Source organism: Fukomys damarensis, unplaced genomic scaffold, assembly GCF_012274545.1.
Source record: "Fukomys damarensis isolate Sample0158 unplaced genomic scaffold, DMR_v1.0_HiC HiC_scaffold_38, whole genome shotgun sequence".
Taxonomy (NCBI): Eukaryota; Metazoa; Chordata; class Mammalia; order Rodentia; family Bathyergidae; genus Fukomys; species Fukomys damarensis.
In genome coordinates this window covers 77,503,423-77,522,558 of record NW_022900950.1, presented here as the reverse complement: position 1 = coordinate 77,522,558, position 19,136 = coordinate 77,503,423, and the positions used below count along the sequence as shown (strand labels likewise).

The following is a 19,136-nucleotide window of genomic DNA, read 5'->3' as shown; positions in this document are numbered from 1 at the left end:
GCCTGAACCCTTGATTTTGTATGAACTGTTTCTCTAATATCACAAATTCAGTCAAGATAACAAAAAGATACACTTTAGAAGTGCACTCTCTGAGTACTAACCGCGGTGGTAAACAGTGACAGTGAGGAGAGCAAGCAGAGAGCAGAACATGAATCTTCCGCCCTTGAGAAAGGTCAGCGAGCAAACTTATCTCCCTCCATTCCTTTCTTTTTTGCTCAGGAGGTCAGAAAGTGCTCTTCGTGAGCAGGTAAAATTCCCTACCTGACAGAATGCCGTCGCAGGGTCTGGGAATTACGCGTGGGCCACATCAGGTCTGCACAGGGAGGTGCTTTGTCACTAGTTATTCTTCCTTTCCTCCCGTGTCTGGAGAACAAAGAGGAAGAGCACATTTAACTTATGCCTTCTTCAGATCACTTGAGAGCACACTTGTATTTTTGATACTTTAAATCTTGCTGCCATAATTTCAGTCAGGGCCCAGACACTGGCTCTATGATTGAGTGTTGTTTGCATAGCCATGGTACGTTAATACCAGTCCCATAGAGCAAAATGTTTATATGATGAATCTTATCTGTGCCTTTCTACCAAAAGGAATGTGGCTCTTACTTCTTTAAGTGCCACCTTGAAACAATGGCAAAGGGGATTATAATGTGCTATAAGCAAACATTTAGTTTTACATTTTCAAAGGAGCAAATATATGCATTAGTGTGCTTTGAAAAGAAGTGAAGGAGTTATTTGAAATAAGAGATTCTTCATCTTAGATCAGGAAGGCATTCTTTATTCTTTGACTGAGGTGGGTTTAACTCAAGTGTGGTATTGTAGCATGGTTATGTACAAACCTGATTTTGCACACCATGAATGACTACTATCATATCCTAAATTTACAGAATTCCAGGTGAGGCCACCTCAGTTTTATGCATGTAATGACTTCTGAAACATTTCATGAAAATAATTTGCATCTCCTAAACTATTTGCTGCATCCTAACAGAAGGATCACTAATCCTATTGTTCACGGTGTCTTTTTCTCTCCACTCAGAGTCCTTTCTGAGGTCAGTGCTGTCCCATGCCTCCTCAGAGGCAGACAGCTGTGTGGGCAGCAGGCCACGGTGGGCTATAGAAGCCGTCTGAACTGCACCGTGTTGGGTGCTGGTGATGCTTGGTGCCCAGTCCCATCCCCCGGGACTGAGGCACAGGGCGGCTCCGGGGGATTCCCTCTCTCTGGTGATCCTCAGGTGGAGAAAGCTGCCCTTTCCAGAACTGCATTTTCTATCACAGAGCAGCTGTGACACAGGATAGCAAGGCTCAGCCCTCTGTCCCAACTCAGGACAGCTGGGCAGTGTCCTCACTTTAAATACCCTAGAGGATCTGGCTGAGGCGTTGACTGTAACCCCAGCTGCAGATGCCTAGTCCTGCCCTTTCCTCTCCTCCCTCTCCTCTCGGTGGTGACTGGAGAAAGAATGCCCATCAGTCACTGATATAAATGTTCCCGAACCTGCTCTGTAATGTCCAGTGACACCATTCCCCACTGTGGGTGGCCTGGGGTTTCTGAAGAATGCTGGCTTTTCACACTTCTGAGTCTTACAATTTAGCACAGCAACCAAAGCAAGGAATCAGGAATTGCTGATGGGCAATGGAATGGAGAGCTGTGAAAACAGAGGCATCCAGATAGACAGGTAGGGCTCTGTTTAAATCGGCAGGGCCATTTAAAAACCATGAAAAATGGAACAGAACCATCGGGATAGACAGCGGTGAGGGAAGATGAGTCTCTGAGAGAGGCAAAACCTCTTTTCTTTAAATCCTTGTGATTCTATATTAAATTCCTCTTAAGAAATTTTTACAAAATTATATTATACATGTATATAACCTCTCTCTTTCACATGAGCTACCTTGAATATAGTTTTTTGTTGTCATTTTCTTTGCAATCAAAATCGCTTTAAATAAAAATATAAATTGTAACATAGAGGGTTGAAATTTATTCCAAAGCTCTGGGAGAATAGAGGGTCTCGTGGGTGTTAAAAATTAAAGCTGGACTCTGAAGCAAGGATTTAGATGTAAAAAGATACATAAAGAAGGATGACCTCTCAGGAGAAACCAATCCTGGAGTGCAAAAAAGCAGGATAAGGACAGAGGTGGCCAGACAAAGGTGCAGCGTTAGAGGAAACCCCAGATTCAGCGTAATCTCTAAGAGAAACAACCATAGCGTTAGTCTTGTCCCAGGAGACCGAGGCTGAGCTTTGTAAAGACTTCCATATCACCAGTTCCCAAGTGGCACACTGCCGGCAGGTGGATGGGGTGTGAGGACTTCTGCCTGTGTCCTGGCTTTTCATATATGTGAAACCCCAGGGCTGAGAACAAGCATAAAATGTGGTGCATGGATCCGGTGAAAGGCATCGGGGAGAGCTTGATGATGTGTGAAATGTAAGTCATTTTTGTGCTGAAATGAAATATCAGAAAAAACTAGAAGCACTTGGGAAAGCAATTATTGTTATTCTTGCGTTCAAGAGGTGCAGCTGGACTGCTCTCCCCCACGAGTGCGCTGGAAGCGGTGACTGTATTCTAACCAGTGCAGAGGGAGGGAGGGCTTGTGGGTCATGGAAGCTGACAGGAGAGGTTCCAGGGCCCAGGAACTGTGGCCAGCACTCAGCCAGGGGACCCAGGGCTCCCACCAGTAGCACAAGAGCGGACGAGCTGGACACAAACCATCCAGCATCCCAGGGTTCCTGCCTAAACTGGTATCCTAGCTGGCTGAAAGCTTGGGCAGGACCTTGTCTCAGAGCCACCTGACAGAGCCAGTCCTGGATTCCCAACCCCAGAAGCTTTCTGAAATATATTTTAAGTTGCTATGTTTTTGTATAATTTGTTACAAAGGAATAGATAACCAACACAGCCACCCAATTCCTTGGGTGCCTGCTTTTCTTTTAGGAGGCAAGGTGATCTCTACGTCATTTATCTTCAAAGAAGATCTATCAGAACTACAAGAGTAGCTTGAATTCTCAAAACTGCAATTAAGTCTGGTTCTCCTTATAACTGACAACTAAGAACCAACATCTCTACCACAAAATAACATCTGGAATAGATGACCAGGCATTAAGTACTTTCTGGAAAGAGACAGGAAGTACAAGTGTTATCTCAGACAAAGAAAACAAGATCATAGATTCGTGAGATTGGCCTATGTACTGAAAAATATGTGGACAAAGGGTAAACGTCCATGTTGGGTAGACTACCTTTGAGACTTAGTGATAATAGTTCATTTTATAACTTTTTTTCCTCAATTACCTATTATCTTCAGGCCTCATTTTCCCCCTTCACACTGACTGCTGGCTTTCCTCCCCGCAGCATGACCAGCCAGCTCTGTGGCTGCTTGAAGTACAGTTGGTGTACGGCTAGAGGCTCTAACGTGCTCTCAAAGGCTCATGTGAAGGCCACTCTTGACCGGCAGCTTGAGTTTGAGGGATCCCTAGGAGACCAGTAGAGCTCACTTCCGGTGTTTCCTGGTGGGTCACGGAGCTGACCGCATGGCTACTTCTGGTCCCCGGCCCACTTCCTCATGGGCACTTCCTGTACTCTGTTTCCTGGATGTCTGAGTTGAGCAGCTCTGCTCTGCTGTGGCCTTCCACTGTGTTCTTCCTGTCTTGGAGCCAGCTTCCATGGACTGAAATATCTGGAACCAGGAGCCAAAATAAACCTTTTCTGCTTCAAGTTCAGGTATTCTGTCCTTGCAACAGAAACCTGGTCAGTACTTAAGGTCCACATACTCTATCTGAGAGCCTTTGAGAGTAGCACATAGGGGAATATTCTACACATGGGGGCCCATTTGAGATCCAAAAAAAAATCATATATAAGCATAGGGCAGAAGCATCAGTATCACAGGCACTGGGCTCTAAGAAGCCAGTGAGCTACTCTCAGGTAACAGTTGAGGAAAAAAAGCAATCCAGCAATCAGTCTCAAAAACTCAACATTTTAAGAGTATTGCATTAAATAAATACAAACTTAGGTTTCAGGTTAAAAACTGAATTCATTTAGTAATCAAAATAACAAATAGCTCCTCTTTACCATTTGTTCTAAACTAAACATTTCCCATGGATTTTCTTGTTCATTCCTTTAAACACTCTGATGGGGTATCTGTGATTATCATCCCTCTCCTTAGCTGAGGACTCCGTGGTAGCACAGCTAGCCCCCAAAATGTGGTGGAGCTCTGATATAGCTGAGAGTCAATCCATCCTCATTCTGACTCTAGAGCCCAAACTAGAAACTGTATGTTTTATTACCTCTTCTGATGCATCTAAATACTGTCACAATAAATATCTTCTCACGGGGCTGAAATGACTACAAGAAACACTCTCAGTCCTGCTCTGTGGAGACTGTGGTGTAGACACAGGCTAGAAGCCAATTTTGTGGAAACAACCAGATGCCAACAAGAAGTGAATCACAGTGGGCTACCGCTTCCTATGTGAAGTGCAGATTTCAGAGTTGAAAACCATTTAGCAGAGATTCTTCCTGGCCTTAAGGAAAATGAGCCACTTCGCCTTTAGGTACAAAGGGGAAAGGAAATTCTCTGAGAAATATATTAGTGATTTAGCTCCCTGTGGTAATAAACTGCTATATGTGGGGAAGTATTGGTTTTTCCTAATTAGAAAGTGTTTCTCTCCATCTTGCAGCACAGAGGGAAAAAAAGAATTTAAGTGGGTCCAAAAATTTAAAAATAGTTTTATTAGGTCCGCGCCTGTAGGATTGAAGGTATGATGTAAACATAGCACAGGAAAGAATGTTAGGTGGAGTGGGAGAAAACAACATGGAAAATGCCAAATAGATAAATCTTGGATGAAAAGCATGTCTTAAACACTTGATCTAATCTCTGTGTTTGATCCAGGGCAAAATTGAATTATGTAAGATAAAACACAGATTCTAGAGGCTTATGTCAAAGAAACATTAAACAGGAATGATTCAGAGCATTACTTTTATTTACTTTGGCTATTTTTACAGTGTCATACTGCTCTTAGTTTTTCATTTACATATTTACTCAGTGAGGCCACAACAAATATTCATTGACTGTCCATTCAGTACCAGACATTGCTCCAAAATGTACTTAATGCTTTAGGAAAACATTATTCTACATTGTATTCCTTTCTTCTGACCTCCACATTAGGTACATTTGGGTGCAGTGTGCATGTGTGTGCACGTGTGCATGCTGTGTGTGTATGACCATGTCTGTCTGGTTGGACTCCATGGATGGAAGAGTGCAAACACAACAAGCCACAAAACAGGTTGTATTCCTCACTGCTTCTTGCGAAAAACACTGAGATTTCCACAGCATTAAAATCCAGAGTGCTGGTCAGGGTGTAGCTCAGTGGGGAGCGCTTGTCTAGCACCAGTGTACTTGAGGTTCTGGGTCATGCACTACAATATAGATGAAAGATAAACCAAAAAACTCCCACTTTTGCTAAAAACAATCTACTAAGATTTGTAATGGATTTTTTTTTTCACAACTAGAATCCCACCCCACTCTTTCTTGCACCACAGATTAAACTCAGGGCCTTGTGCTTGACAGGCAAATGTGGTGCCACTGAGCTACATCCTGGCCCCCAAGTACCTGTTTCTTGCTGGGAATCAAATCAGCATTTCTTCTTGTCCTCTGATGCTTTACTGCGCCTCCCTAGCACTCTATGAAAGCCCTTTAACATTTCCGCTATGGGTCTTTAGTATTTCTGGCCAGATTAGATCTGCTCATCACTATAAAAGCTGTCCTAATTCTGACATACTTCCTTCCATGAGAAATATGCCTTAGGTCAATGTTAAGGGAAACACAGGTACATTGACAGTGATATCAGTCCCAAGTGTCTGACTGCAACCTGTGACGAGGACGAGGACGAGGCGTATCACCAGTCACTCCTACAAGTAGGCTAAATTTTCTTAACTTTAAAAAATAATGACGTAAATTATCAGGCTAAGCAGACAGTGAAGGGAACTCAAAACTGTGGATTCCATACTTGAACTAAAGCATTTTCCAAGAGACAGAAAAATCAAAATACTTTGTCCAGCATTCTATTACAAGACAAGAAGAACACAGCTCATACTCTGATTGGAGATTTAAAATAAAAGACTAACTCCCAGTATGGATAGAATTTTGCAAAACTCTGATGGCCCTAGATACGGTCTTAACATTGAATGGGATTCAAGATGTGGAGAAGAGGTTCTTGCCATGAAAGATAGGTCCTGGACTGTAAAGAATTCTCCGTACAAGCAAGAGACAGCCTCCCAAATATTTGTCATGCTTTTATTATTAGTGATAAATAACACATATATTTTGCTGTGAGTTATTCATAATGAATCTTAAGTATTAACAGTTCACCATTATATTGATCATAGAATTCAGTTCATCAGCAGATGTTCACCTAATAAAAAATATAAGTAAAATTTTAATGGGGGAGGAAGATGTAGGTTAATGGTTATTTATCCAAACCTTGGAATACTAATCCATTCAACAGAATGATACAACTTTAGTGGGGCGGAGGAAAAAGTTTGTAACACAATATTAATGGATAAAAACTCGGGGAAAGCATTAATAGCATGATTCAAATTTATAAGAGGAAATGGGAAAGAACTGTGCCTAGAGTGAACGTTAGGAAACATTTTATTAATAGCAGTCCAACCAAGAGACTTCTGAATTTTGCATTTTTTTTGATGTTGTCTCATATGCTTCACATGTCGGAAAATGAATCATAGAGTGAAATTTTTATTTCTTCATGATTTGAAGGATATGTATACAATTTTGGAAAAAAACATGCTGCCAAATTTTAAGGGGGAGAAATATCACTGCGGAAATATACTTTGCTGAAAGAAGTTAGAAGCCTATTGGAGTCCCGTTCGAGGCAGGAAGCCCCTTCCTACCTTGTCCCAGCTGAACCAGGACAGGGTTCCCTGAGCCGCGTGGCTTCCTGTGGGCGTGCAGCGGGCTTGTGCTCTCAGGGGCTCAGAACATGTGACGACCAGGAGGTCACCGCATCAGAGGTAAAGCCCAAAGACGGGAGGTTAATGTGCTTAACCCTCTGTTGGGCTCTCTGTCATCTCTCCTGTGATTCCACCACAGCAGGCTCTGCTTTCCGAGTCACCAGCACCGACACACATCTGGTAGCCTCCTCCACGAGAACCTTCCTGCAGACCCCACGAGAGACCGAGTTCACCTCACTGTCACCGGGAGCAGCGCGGCAGCCTTGACCTTAACACCGGAAATGCATCGCTTATTTGCAAGGTCTGCTTCCGGGGGACTGATGTACATCATACATGTTACTGACCGCAGGGCTGGTGGGAGACAGGAGCTGGGGCGGGCACCTTCCCACGAGGCCTTCCAAGAGCCCAAGTGGATGGTACACTTCCTTCTCAGATTCAGGGCTACACCTATCAGCATTCTTCGGAGATTCCCAACTTACCAAATCATTACCACATCATCTTCCAGCTCCTTTGTAACGTGGCTGATTCATATGCTGTTTTGGATCAAGAAACCCGTGTGCGCCGGCAAGTGTCTACAAAATGTTTGCTTATGCAGCGATGGCGAACTTTCAGTGGTGACAGCGTTTCAGCACGTGTGCCATCGGTTTGCCATAGCTGGCTTATGATGCCTTGGAGCAGACAGATACTGTAATTTCACATGCACCTGAGGGCTCCGTCTAGGAGCTCAAGCATAGACAGGTTTTTGTGGGAGAACTGTATTTTATTTTGTGCTCCAGGCTTGAACGCAGAGCCCTGCATATGCTCAGAGTGTGTTCTACCACTAAGTGACCCCCCACAACACCTATCACAGACATTATCTGAGAGCTGTGCTGGTTTTCTGAGAAAATTTGATAACAGAATCCTGATTTCCATTGTTATTTCAGAGATTCATACTACATAATTTGGTTTTAAGGGAAGATACAATAAAATGAAAGTCTGACAAAAGAATCTATGGAAAACAATTCTTTTCAGTATCACCCTATCAATAAAACAGCAAATTTTGAAATCTACTCAAAAGGTAATTAAGCCTATAAAGATAAAGGGTGGGGAAATTTAGCTTCATGCAGAAATTCTTCACAGATTATTTTCAAATGCAATTAAGTTTATTTCTCACCTTTACACTTCTTTTAGAATCTATCTCAAAATACGCTATGGCAGAGTAGGCAACATGGTTGTATTAATTGGGGACCCACAACAGCAGGAGAGAAAAGAGAATACGCTGAGAAGCAGAGTCACGTTCTACCGAAATAACCACCATGGACCCGCGCACAGGAAACACAGATAGCAGTGTTCTTGGACTGAGGTATTTGTACAGAAGACACAGAGCAGGGCCCTAATGTGAACTGACGTTGTAAAGAACTGAAAAACACATTTTTAGGATCATAACAAAATCAGTGCAGTCAGGCTGGGGATTTAGTTCAGTGACACAAGGTTCCGAGTTAGATCCCCAGTAACCCCCCCAAAAAATCAGTGCAGTAGGGAGCAGGTAGCTCAGTGGTAGCGCACTTGCTTAGCATGTGTTAGGCCTTGGGTTCTATCCCACATGCTGGAAATGAAATCCAATAGGATGGACAAGAGAGGCGAGAATATCCTAGGTTAAAATAAACAGATGTACTGGCACTTGCTTGTTGTTCTGGACACTTGGGAGGCTGAGGCAGGAGGACCAATTGAACCCAAGAGTTCAAGGCCAGACTGGAGTAAAGCGACTGACTCACCTTTTTTCAGGAGAGAGAAAGAGAGAAGAGCAAAACATGAGTGCACTTGGGTAAATGTAATCAGAGGCAGCGTACTGTGGAACTCATCTGTAGATAATGGCGCCACCTAAAGCACCTGAGGTTTGTTTTTATTGTCTAGATTAGGCACTGTGAGAGGAAGCATCATATCGGAGCAGGGTCTTAATGTAGCTGAAGATGTTACCAGTTAAACGAGTCCCGTGTGTCCCGGACCTCATCAATCACAATGTGGGCATGAAGGTGTCAGATTTATTGGTCACAGGTACCAACAAAGGGCAGAGGACTTCTCACATTTCTTGCGTAGCAGTCATTTTGCTTACATTTTACTTAACCTAATTCACAAGTCCCCTGATCATGGCTTAGATATCAGCAAAGTGGGAAATCCAAATTTTAATAGATACCTACAGGGCGTGTGGTTAGTACCAGAACTGAATCTGCTCTAAAGCATTTGCAAAACGACACAATTTAACTGTTTCATTGGCAATGCAGGAAGCATATACTTAGCACAAGCAGGAAGCTCTAGAAGAATTAATAGATTTTTACAAGAAAAGAAGAAAGGCAATTAAGACAGAATGAATAGCACCTCTGAAGCTGCTGAGATGAGATAACTCACAGTGGAGGAAACGATGGGAAGACGGGGGCCAAGAAAGGAGCAGCACAAAGTCTGTGAGCTCCCGGCATGCAGGTCGGGACCCTTTCCAGACAGCTGAGGTCGTGATGGGAACAGATCTTCCAGCCATAGTGAGTGGCGGTACATTTGGTGGGAGAAGGTCCCTGGAGAAAGGCGGAGGTGGAGGCAGAAAGGTCCCACGTTAAGCCCAGCCTGAGCAGCTACCTCACTCAGCGAGACTGTCTCAAAATAACAAGATCTGGGGAAGTGGCTCAGTACGAAGTTTGCGAGTTCATTCCCAGTACCACAGGACAAAACAGGCTGAAAGAGGATAACGACGGGTAGAGAAAGGGCCGTGGTGGAGGAGTCAACGCGGGCGGTGGTGGGCAGGATATGCCATGACCATGACGAACAGGAAGATGTGCAGGACACTTCCTGCCTTAATACCTAGACTGCCAGGAGAATGCCGCTAAGAGAGAAAGCAGAGGGGTGCAGGCGCGAGCAGACTGAATGAGCAAGAGTGAACTCCATTTACGTAGTCTGTGGGCAGCATTCAGGGAGGTGGCTGGGTCAAACTGGGCTGGGACCATAACTGTGAGAAGGGTGGGGGGTACAGAGACGAAGTGAAATGATCAGCATATGGCTGGCGTTTTAAAAATGAGTACAATGGGGAGGGGAGGAGGGGGTGAAGGGAGGGCAGGGACAAGGGGCAAAAATGAGAACCAAGACCTGTCCTGTAAAGGTACAAGATCCCAGTAATGAATGTAACTACTGTATACCTAAAATGTACCAATAAACTCAATGAGGGAAAAAAAATGAGTATATAGCCTGGAATCAGTATGGGAAACTGAACCACACTGCTAATGTGAAAGAGAACCAAGCATAAGGCTGTGCTAGGAAACACAAACTTGCGAGAAAAAGAGTGGTGAGCAGCAGCCCTTGGTTTACCAGCACCCTCCCCGTACAAAGCCAGCTACTTCTTTTGTAGAAGTCAGTGACATTAACCCAGGCCTTGAGGGTTCTGAGCGGTAATATCCAGGCATGTACTTGGCTACAGTTGAAGACACACGGCCCGCCACATGTTCAATTGGTCTTAACAACACAGAGGCCACAAGGCGCACAGAACAGTGGAAGTTCTAAAGAGAAAGACTCACTTAAATTGTGCCACAGAACCCTGATCTAAAGTAGAGCGTCTTCCCTCTCTGTAACAGCTCTCAAGTTACCCCGTAAATGCAAGGAAGGCATCTCTGAGGCTATGTCGTTCAAACTATTCATTAGTCCTACAGAGAGAGGAAATAGGAGATGCAGAGTTTATGCAGCACTTAGGTTACGCATAAAACAAGCCATTGCATTGAAGACTTGACCCTAGGGGCTGTTTTTAACTGCATCTCTAACCTTCATAATAAAGAACAATTATGTCCATTCTTAATACCACCCAGCTGATGGTCAACTTGCTAAGTGAACAAAGAGGAAACTTTGTGGAGACCTTTGGGAGGGTGGGCTTCTAAGATCTACCAGGAGGTTGTATCTGTAAGAGTATCAAGCCACAGATATCTAACCATGAATAATGCAGGATTAACTAGCTATGAACCATCTCACCTCCAAAGAGAAACCGAGAGAGGTCTGAAAAAGTAACTTGGATATTGACTTCTACTTTATTTATTCACGATGAATTCAAGAGTTACTAGCTGTGAAGACTTAGGTGTGCTCTTGAGACTGGTGTGGTGAATTGTGCGGTAAGCAGCCTGAACAAAAGCTGCCAGAGAAATGTAAGGAGGAGAGGAGCTGACCGGCTGGAAGGTCCCAGGGAAGCCACGCCCTGGCAAAGTGTGCAAGGGCCTCTGAGCCGTGGGTGGATCTGCTGCCCTGCAGGCGGCACATTAGCAGCTTTTACACCTCCCTCACCATGCGTGAAGGAAATAGCAACAGTCGGTGAGAGGGGAGAGCATTTCAAGGCTGCTTTTGGTCCTGGAATTGGCTGGGCACTTAGAGGTTTTCCCAGATGGCTATCGGGAGACAACTCCGATCACTGAAGCTCGCACGGAAAGGAGGCCATGGGTTTTGTTGACTCAGGAAATCAGGCAGCCATGCTGAGAAACAGATGCGCATGCACACAAGAGAGCTGGCCTTCTCCCATGAGTGGAAACCAGATCTCAACCCCGAAACTGTCTTCCAGTTTTCTATACATCTCGGTGTGATGTCGAACAATTAGAAGTATTTAGTCGGGTCACATCCCCAAAAATAGAATGAAAAACTTTCAAGAAAAGCAATCATTGCAAAGCATTTAAGTATCTGGCTAAAAGAAAGTTTTCTAAAACAAATCTCAGTGATTTATTACCGTGACAGTTGAGAGTGCAACAAGAGTTCTGCCCTCTTAGAAGCAACTTCACTCATCTACTCCATGATGGTGCCACGGCCGGTGGTCCTGATGCAGCAGCGTCCCAGGGGGCCAGAGCAAACCATTGTGCTCAGCCGAGGTAGATGTGAGGACCAGGAGCCACTGGCTGAATTATGTGGCCTTGCGGAACTCGATGTGGACACAGTCAACATAAAGTGGGCCAACTCAAGCCTTTCCACATCAAACTTCCCACTTATGGTTCGTTTCTTCTCCCTATGGCAAAGGGCAGGAGCCCTGAGACCCCAACGTTGGGAGGTGCTGGAAAAAGCCCACACAGTCCCCCCTTGTGCCCACAAAACCACATGTTCACATCCCAGCACGAGGACTGAAAGCAAAGCACATCCAACTTGAGCCAGGGAGCGATCCATGGAATCCCTAGATTCCTTGTAGACGGCTCCCTCAAGGAACACAGGAGCTGCAGCAGCTGATCTGTCAGCACACTAGAAATCGAGGTTGCTGGGTGAGGAATCGGAGGGTAAACAGGCTGCAGGGAGAGCATCTGAAGCCGGGTGAATTATCGCATGCCTTTAATCCTGGCACTCTGGGAGGCTGAGGCAGGAAGATCAAAAGTTCAAACCGGGCCGGGGCAATTTACTGAAGCCCTGTCTCAAAATGAAAAATACAAAGGGCTTGGGATGCGGTTCAGTGTGAGGACCCCAAGTTCACCCTTTAGTGCAGCAAAGAGAAGGAGAGGGAGGAGGTGGAAGAGCGGAGAGGAATGAGGAGCAGGATGAGCGCAAGAAGGGGAGGGGAGGAAACAGCAAAAGCATCCGGCCAAGCGCGGTGGTGCACAGCTGTAACCCGAGACAGAGGAGCTGAGGCGGGAGGAGGAAGGCGAGGATGAGGGCGGCCGAGGCTGCTCCGGGAGACACAGTCTCCAGAATGAAGGGCGCAGGCGCAGCTCAGCCCTGCGGCAGGACGCCCCGGTTCACTGGGGAGTACAGCAAGGGAGAGGGAGCAGCCAGGGCCTGGATGAGGAATCTGGATTTCATCCACCGTTCGAGGGAAACAGAAGGCCGGAGGAATAGAGCTCATTATAGCTTTGAAGCGGGTCCCTTCTCTAAATGTGTCTAATTAGTGAATTATTAAATGTGTAAGTACCCGAGTTATGTCAGAAACTAGGCTCTTTCATGATTTTTTTTTAAACATCTATCTAGGATGTCGCTGGACCTGGTTATCTATGTGCTAAGTCCTGCAGGATACTTCTTTCAGTAACTGTATAAAAGTTGATATCTTAAAAAGAAGTCTTGATTAGCTGTTGTGAATATGACTTATACCAGACGTGTTTCTTAAATAAGAGATTTATAGGAATTCTTTAAACAGTTAAAGGTTTTGCTTCCTGTTAAATTATTTACTTAGGGCCTGGGATGCAGCTCAGTGGTGCCACTGCCTGTCACTCACGCACAAGGTCCTGAGTTCAATCCCCAGCACAAACACAAACAAACACTTATAGATTAGATTTCAGATGTAATAGAAATCTATAGATCTATAAATTGATAGCTTTATATGGATATGTTTTTTTTTCCTAAATGGATGAAAAACACTTTTATAGGACTTTTTAAAAATTGCCCTCTGCACATTATCGTACTTTCTATTCAAGTTCTGTTTAAAGTCTTTGTTCATCTCGGGGAAGAGGGGGATCACAGCGTTCTCCGGGAATGGGCAGAGTACCCAGACTTCTCCCTGTCCTGAGCAGCATGTGTGGCATTTAAAATCAGCTCTGCGAAAAGGTCAAACTGCGGAATGTATTGACTGTTATGCTTTAATGTACTATTCACTTTATACATGGAAAATGGAAATAGTTCCCTTAAGTAGTAAAAACAAACATTTTCTCAAAATAATTATGAGAAGGATAAACATGCATATTATGCAACTGTGTTCTGACACCCGGAAAATAAAAGTATGGGGGGCTGGGCACGAGAAACACCTGTCGCCACAGCCCACTCGCTAAAGGCAGAGGACACCGCTCCCACTCTGAGCGCTGGATGAGTTGTGGAGAGAGGGTCACTGCAGGGGGCCTTGGGCAGCCCCCTTCCGACCCCAAAACACTGAAAGGAAACCCTGAGCAGCCTGCTCCGGAGGGAGGCGGTCTACGAGGGACACTGCTTCCGCCCCAACGTGACCGGAAGGGGTGGGGAACGCGGACTCTGCGGAGTCGGAACTGACGCTGAAACGGAAGCACAGCCTCCGGGCCTTCGCTGAGTCACGAGCAAGGTCTGAACCCACTCTGTCTGCCCCTTTCCAGCCCTGGAAGAGTGGAAGCAGCAGGCCTGTGTCGGGGTTAATCCCAGCAACACATCCGCAGAGAGCGAGCTGAGCAGAATTCCTTCACCACAGGCTGTGCGTTCCTCAAAGTGCTCTCGGCTTCCTTCTCCCAACAGAAGTAAAAATTAAATAGAATATACCTCATCCTTAAATCCCAGCTCGGCCTGGCAAACAAGTTCTGGAAGGTAAAACTGGAATTAACAATTCACTCTTGCTACATCAGCATAAATCAGTACGTCACACGTCAGTATTCAGTAAGGATGGAGCGCTGGAATGAGGGAAACGCTTACGGTAGAAAAGAAAAAGGAGAGAGAAAAAGGGAGGAGGAGAAAAAGCTCGAGACAGAGCCGAAGAGACCCACGTGCAGGGAGTGGTAAAGAGCAAATCCGGGAAGAAAAGAAAAAAGAGCAAAATTTCCAGAAGAATTTCACATCACAAAAGTGTTTACTAACATCACCGAGATGAAACCCTTGATGAGATGTTTACCACGTGTTTTAAACTGTTGTTATATTCATTAAATATTTAGTAATATTTATTAAATTATAAAATAAACAGCATAATTAACACAAATGAGGATGTGGGGTGAAGCTGTGGGTGAAATAGGTGAAGGATTGATCTCTTCTTCCTTGCTAGAAAATGAACAGATCCCGCCTGACATAAAAATAAATGCTCAGCCAATGATTTGGGGCTTTGGAGTTTTCAGTGCTATTCTCCCCTCACAACTTTGTTGAGATTGTTTCGAAAGTCATGTGCTGTGTTGACGAAACATTTGCCAAAGAATGTGTTTTTCTCTATTTTATTTCATGTTTTCCACTGAAACTGTGCACATAATAGGTTCACTAAAAAAACAGCGTGTATGTTTTGGCCTTATTTTCACTGTGGTACCCATGTATTGGTCAACTATCCCTACACAGCGCGCAGAACAAGCGCCTTCCACATTTCACTGCATATTTCTCGTCCACCATCCATTTATCTCCGTGGTAGGGTGAGGTGGGTTTAAATCTGCACCCAGTATTTTCTGGGACAGCAAACTTCTCAAAGCATATTTTTCTCATGGTGATGGCATGAGGGGGCATCTCACTCAGTGTCTTATGTTGTTGCCCCCAGACTGGGCTTGAACTTGCGATCTTCCTGCCTCAGCCTCCCAAAGGGCTGAGATTACAGCTGTCCACTATGATGTCTGGCTCTTTTGGGTTTTTGATTCCACGATCAGTGCTGCATTAAAAGTCATATGTTCATTTATACAGTCACTTTATTTATTCACGGATGCAATTGTTACTAAAACCCTAATTTGATTCACTGCCTAAACAGGCACCGTGGAAAAATGAGACAATTCCTGCTGAGAATCCCACTAGATGTATAATACAATAGGAGAGGCGTGGGGAAGACAGAAGCAAGGAGAGGGAGCTTCCCTGTGAACTGACCTGACCGGAAGTGGCTGAAGCAGGGTAGGCTCAGGCCACTGCCCCAATACAGCCTCCCAGAGACCTGAGCAGCCGTCCACACCCCCAGGAAACCCCAGGTATTCCCCAGGACTGTGAGGCTCAGAGCGGTAAAAAGGGCTGGGAAGGACTCTGTGTGCCGTGCAAAGTTCAGGACTGAATCTCAGGGCGTTCTGTTAAGAAATGTCCTGCACGTGACACACAGGGATTTGCTTGAAAACCTCTGTTCCTGGAGAGCTGGGTGGATCAGGGAGGAGCACGGCCAGGGGCGGGAGGGTGAAGGTAGAGAAGGCCGGGGACCCGGGAGTGAACACAAACAGGAGACAAAAAGGCAGCAGGTGAGACTCGGCGCCCAACCGACCGACCGCACAGGGCCCATGAAGGGGAGCAGGTTGCAGAGCCACCCACCTATTGCGATGGCATAAACGCCTCTCTCTGACTGTCACATGCTGAGGTTGTGGCTTCATGCACATCACCGGTGGGAAACTCAAGAGAGAATCAGGTCATGCTCTGCACTACCGAAAGGCGGTCCCGGGAAGCCTGCTCAGTGAAAGGTCAGCCTGCCGGGCAGGAGGAGGCCCGCACCTGGCTCACACCTCTGCCCAGAAGGGTGAGAAATACACGTGTTCATAAGCAGTAGGGTCTTCCATGCTTGGTTATCGGAGCTGGAGCTGAGATGTTTACTGTATTTGAAGGACGATATATTTGTAACTTTAACTGCACAGATAGACTAAATCGCCAAAGACAAGGATGTTACATTATCCTTTTGGAGATAAGATTGTCACATGGGACGTGGAACTCTTGTTTTCTGCCTTTCCTTGAGGCAGCCCGAAGCCTGAGTGAGGCACTGAGGATGGGGCCGGACGCCAGGCATTTCCACCGTAGTGCAGGTTGCCCTCACTCTGCTCCTTGCACCTTTTCCAAGTCAATAAGGAGTATGAGGTGAGAGAGGGGCCACGGAGGCGAGATGTGGAAAAGAAAGATGCAGACACTAGCACCTGCCTTGTGAATATTAATGCTGCTCCTTTCTTTTCTTTTTCTTTTTTTGGGTACTGGGGATCAAACTTGCGACCTTGTGCTTGTGAGGTGGGCGGTGAAACCCCTGAGCTAAATCCCCAGGCCCAGCTGTTTTCTTTTAATACATATGCAATACAGGCCCCCCTCAGGGACAAAGGCGCGAATCACGGATACCAAGATCTAAAGAATAATGTGCGGTCAGCACAGTCAATACCTCGCGGACTTCTGAGACATTGGGGTCACACATGTTATTAGTGCATAGCTCTTCTCCTTCGTAGTAAAATATACAAGGAGATCCCTGAGTCAATGATCATACAATATCCTCACTCTCATCCCACTGACTGGAAAAGGAATGATTCCTTTTGAACGACAACATTTTCTAAGGAATCAAAAACTGTATATTAAAATAATAAAAGGGAAAGTATATGCCATTCAATGATAGATGCGTTGGATTAAACACAGCTAAGCAACCATCAACTGTAAGACACCATAGTCTTTTTGATGCCCAAGAGAGCTGTAAATTGCTGACTACTTTGCACTTTCTGTGAAGCATCTGGGACTTCAGAAGCCTGAGACAAAAGTAGGACGAGTTGAAGGAATAAGACAGAACACATATATTTATTTTATCTGTTTGGCAGGCAGTGGCAGGCAGGTCAGACTGCCAGATGTCAGTGGAGCAGTCTGAAGAGGGTGTGGCTCTGTCACCAACTCTGGGCCAGCTGAGAGCCACGGGTGGACTTGGAGACAGCAGCCCCCTCCGTGTGGCGCTGGAGCCACACCCTGGGGCTGCGTAAAATAATCCACACATCCAATCCACTTCCATTCACCCAGCCCCACAGTTACCCTGGTAATGAAGGTATGAGCAGAGAGGCACGGGGTTCCCATGCCAGGGTCCAGCCTGTTACACAGCCCATCACGAAGCATTTCTAATGACAACTTTAAAGTCAAGTGCAGTTCATCAGAAATCCTCACTAAGAGGAGTGGCGGGGGGTCGGGCAACAGGGCTTGAAAGCATGGGAAAGAAGAGGTGGGCAAAGGCCCCTCATAGAAATGGCTCCTTTTCTACGCCGCTCTTGAATTCACAGAGTGGCCACTCTGTGGGTACGTGTCATTCGGTGCATCGGGGCAGTGCGGGACTGAGTGAGTATCTAAAGGAACAAGCACAAATTGTTTTGGCTGGAAAGGAGAGTGAATCACAAGGCAGGTGACACCCACAGGTTCCAGATTGTCAGTGGAAGACCAAACAAATGAGTATCAGGGCAAAACTGATGCGCCAAAAAGCATCCAGGACCAGACTGAGGACTTTCGAAAGCAGTGGAGTACGGAGGTGACACTGAGAATCACAGCTAAACCCACACGTTCATTTTCCTGGAGTCCAAAAGACAAATCTCACACACACACACACACATCCACACTGGTGTCTCCCCAAAATAGCCATATTCTTTTATTGGATGATTCAGTACATTTTTAGTTCAAATAGTTACCACATAACCTAGGCACAATATTAAGCGTTTTACAAGCAAAGTATTTTACTGATTTTCTTTCCAATTGCCAAAGAGTATAATAAGTGAACTGGTCAAAGGATATACTTCTGTACATTAAAAAATCCATGTATTTATACAAGTGTATGGAACAGAGTTTACATGGGTAAGAAAACCATAGCATCAAGAGAAATAGGACATGATTCCAATGCACAACACAGCACACCTGTCTGGAAGGTGGTCCTACTTTATCAAGGTGCTAAATGTTCTTCTGAGCCGGGTCAGCCTCCCCCAGAGAGGGTCTGGGTGTTAAAGCCTGGATCTGAGTCAGAGGCTGCATCTGGCTGATGGTGATTATTTTCGGAAAAGTGTTTGTGACTTACCAGTTCTCTTGACTTCCCACGTCCATATTTTAAAAGGTAGATTCATCTAAGCTCTAGCACCATACAAGAAGGAAATACATGTGTTTTTGTCAGAGCAACAGCATTTTATATCATCTTTGTTCTCTGGCTGTAACAATTCTGTTTAGAAAAAATTTACCAAGCTAAAAATAGTTGATCTAGGTTGTCGTACAAAAGAATATTAAATACCTTTGGTAAAAATAGATGTATTTAACAAGATTAGAAAAGCCAACAGTTATAATGTCAAAAGGAGAATATGAAAATGTACACAACAAAACAAATAAACCAACTCCGAGATAGAGAAAGTGAAGATAAGGCCACTCTTCTGTTCAGGTTTGTCTCTTCCGAACCACGGATATGGTTCTCTTCTTCTAAAAGGCAGGCATTTTAATAAGAAACATGGAAAATCCAGTCTTTCCTATCAGGACGACACCAGTTTAACATGGTTCCTCTTGACAACCCGAGTTTATAGCACATTCTGATTTATACATGTGAATATAAGGCAAACAATTTTTCCAGATTTCCCGAGATCTTGGGCCCCAAGCACGGAGCTTTGGAGTTAGGCGGAGCGGTCTCCTTGCTGACAGTCGCAGGGCAGAAGGTTGCGCTAGGGGACGAGCCCAGGCCCTCGGCCACCGCCAGCTCCGCGACTCGGCAGCCCTGCCCCTGTCCGGCTCTCTTCCTCCTCCTCCGCCTCCTCTTCCTCGAGGTCCACCGCACACCGCCCACTCCGTCCGGGGCTTCTCTGTGGAAGCGAACGGAGGTCGGGGACGCAGACAGGCGTGAGCTCCAGCCTGGCTTGGCC

The 19,136-nt window shown here is 45.4% G+C and overlaps 1 protein-coding gene across 1 annotated transcript in view; it reads right to left on the bottom strand.

Annotated features, from left to right (window-relative positions):
* Nucleotides 1-261: 261 nt before the first annotated feature.
* Pdgfc (platelet derived growth factor C) overlaps nt 262-19,136 on the bottom strand; it is a 201,032-nt gene continuing 182,157 nt past the window's right edge. Inside the window, exon 6 of the mRNA XM_033759930.1 lies at nt 262-363. Within this exon, the coding sequence (XP_033615821.1) occupies nt 337-363 (27 nt within the window). The 3' untranslated portion in view covers nt 262-336. The remainder of the gene's footprint in view (nt 364-19,136) is intronic.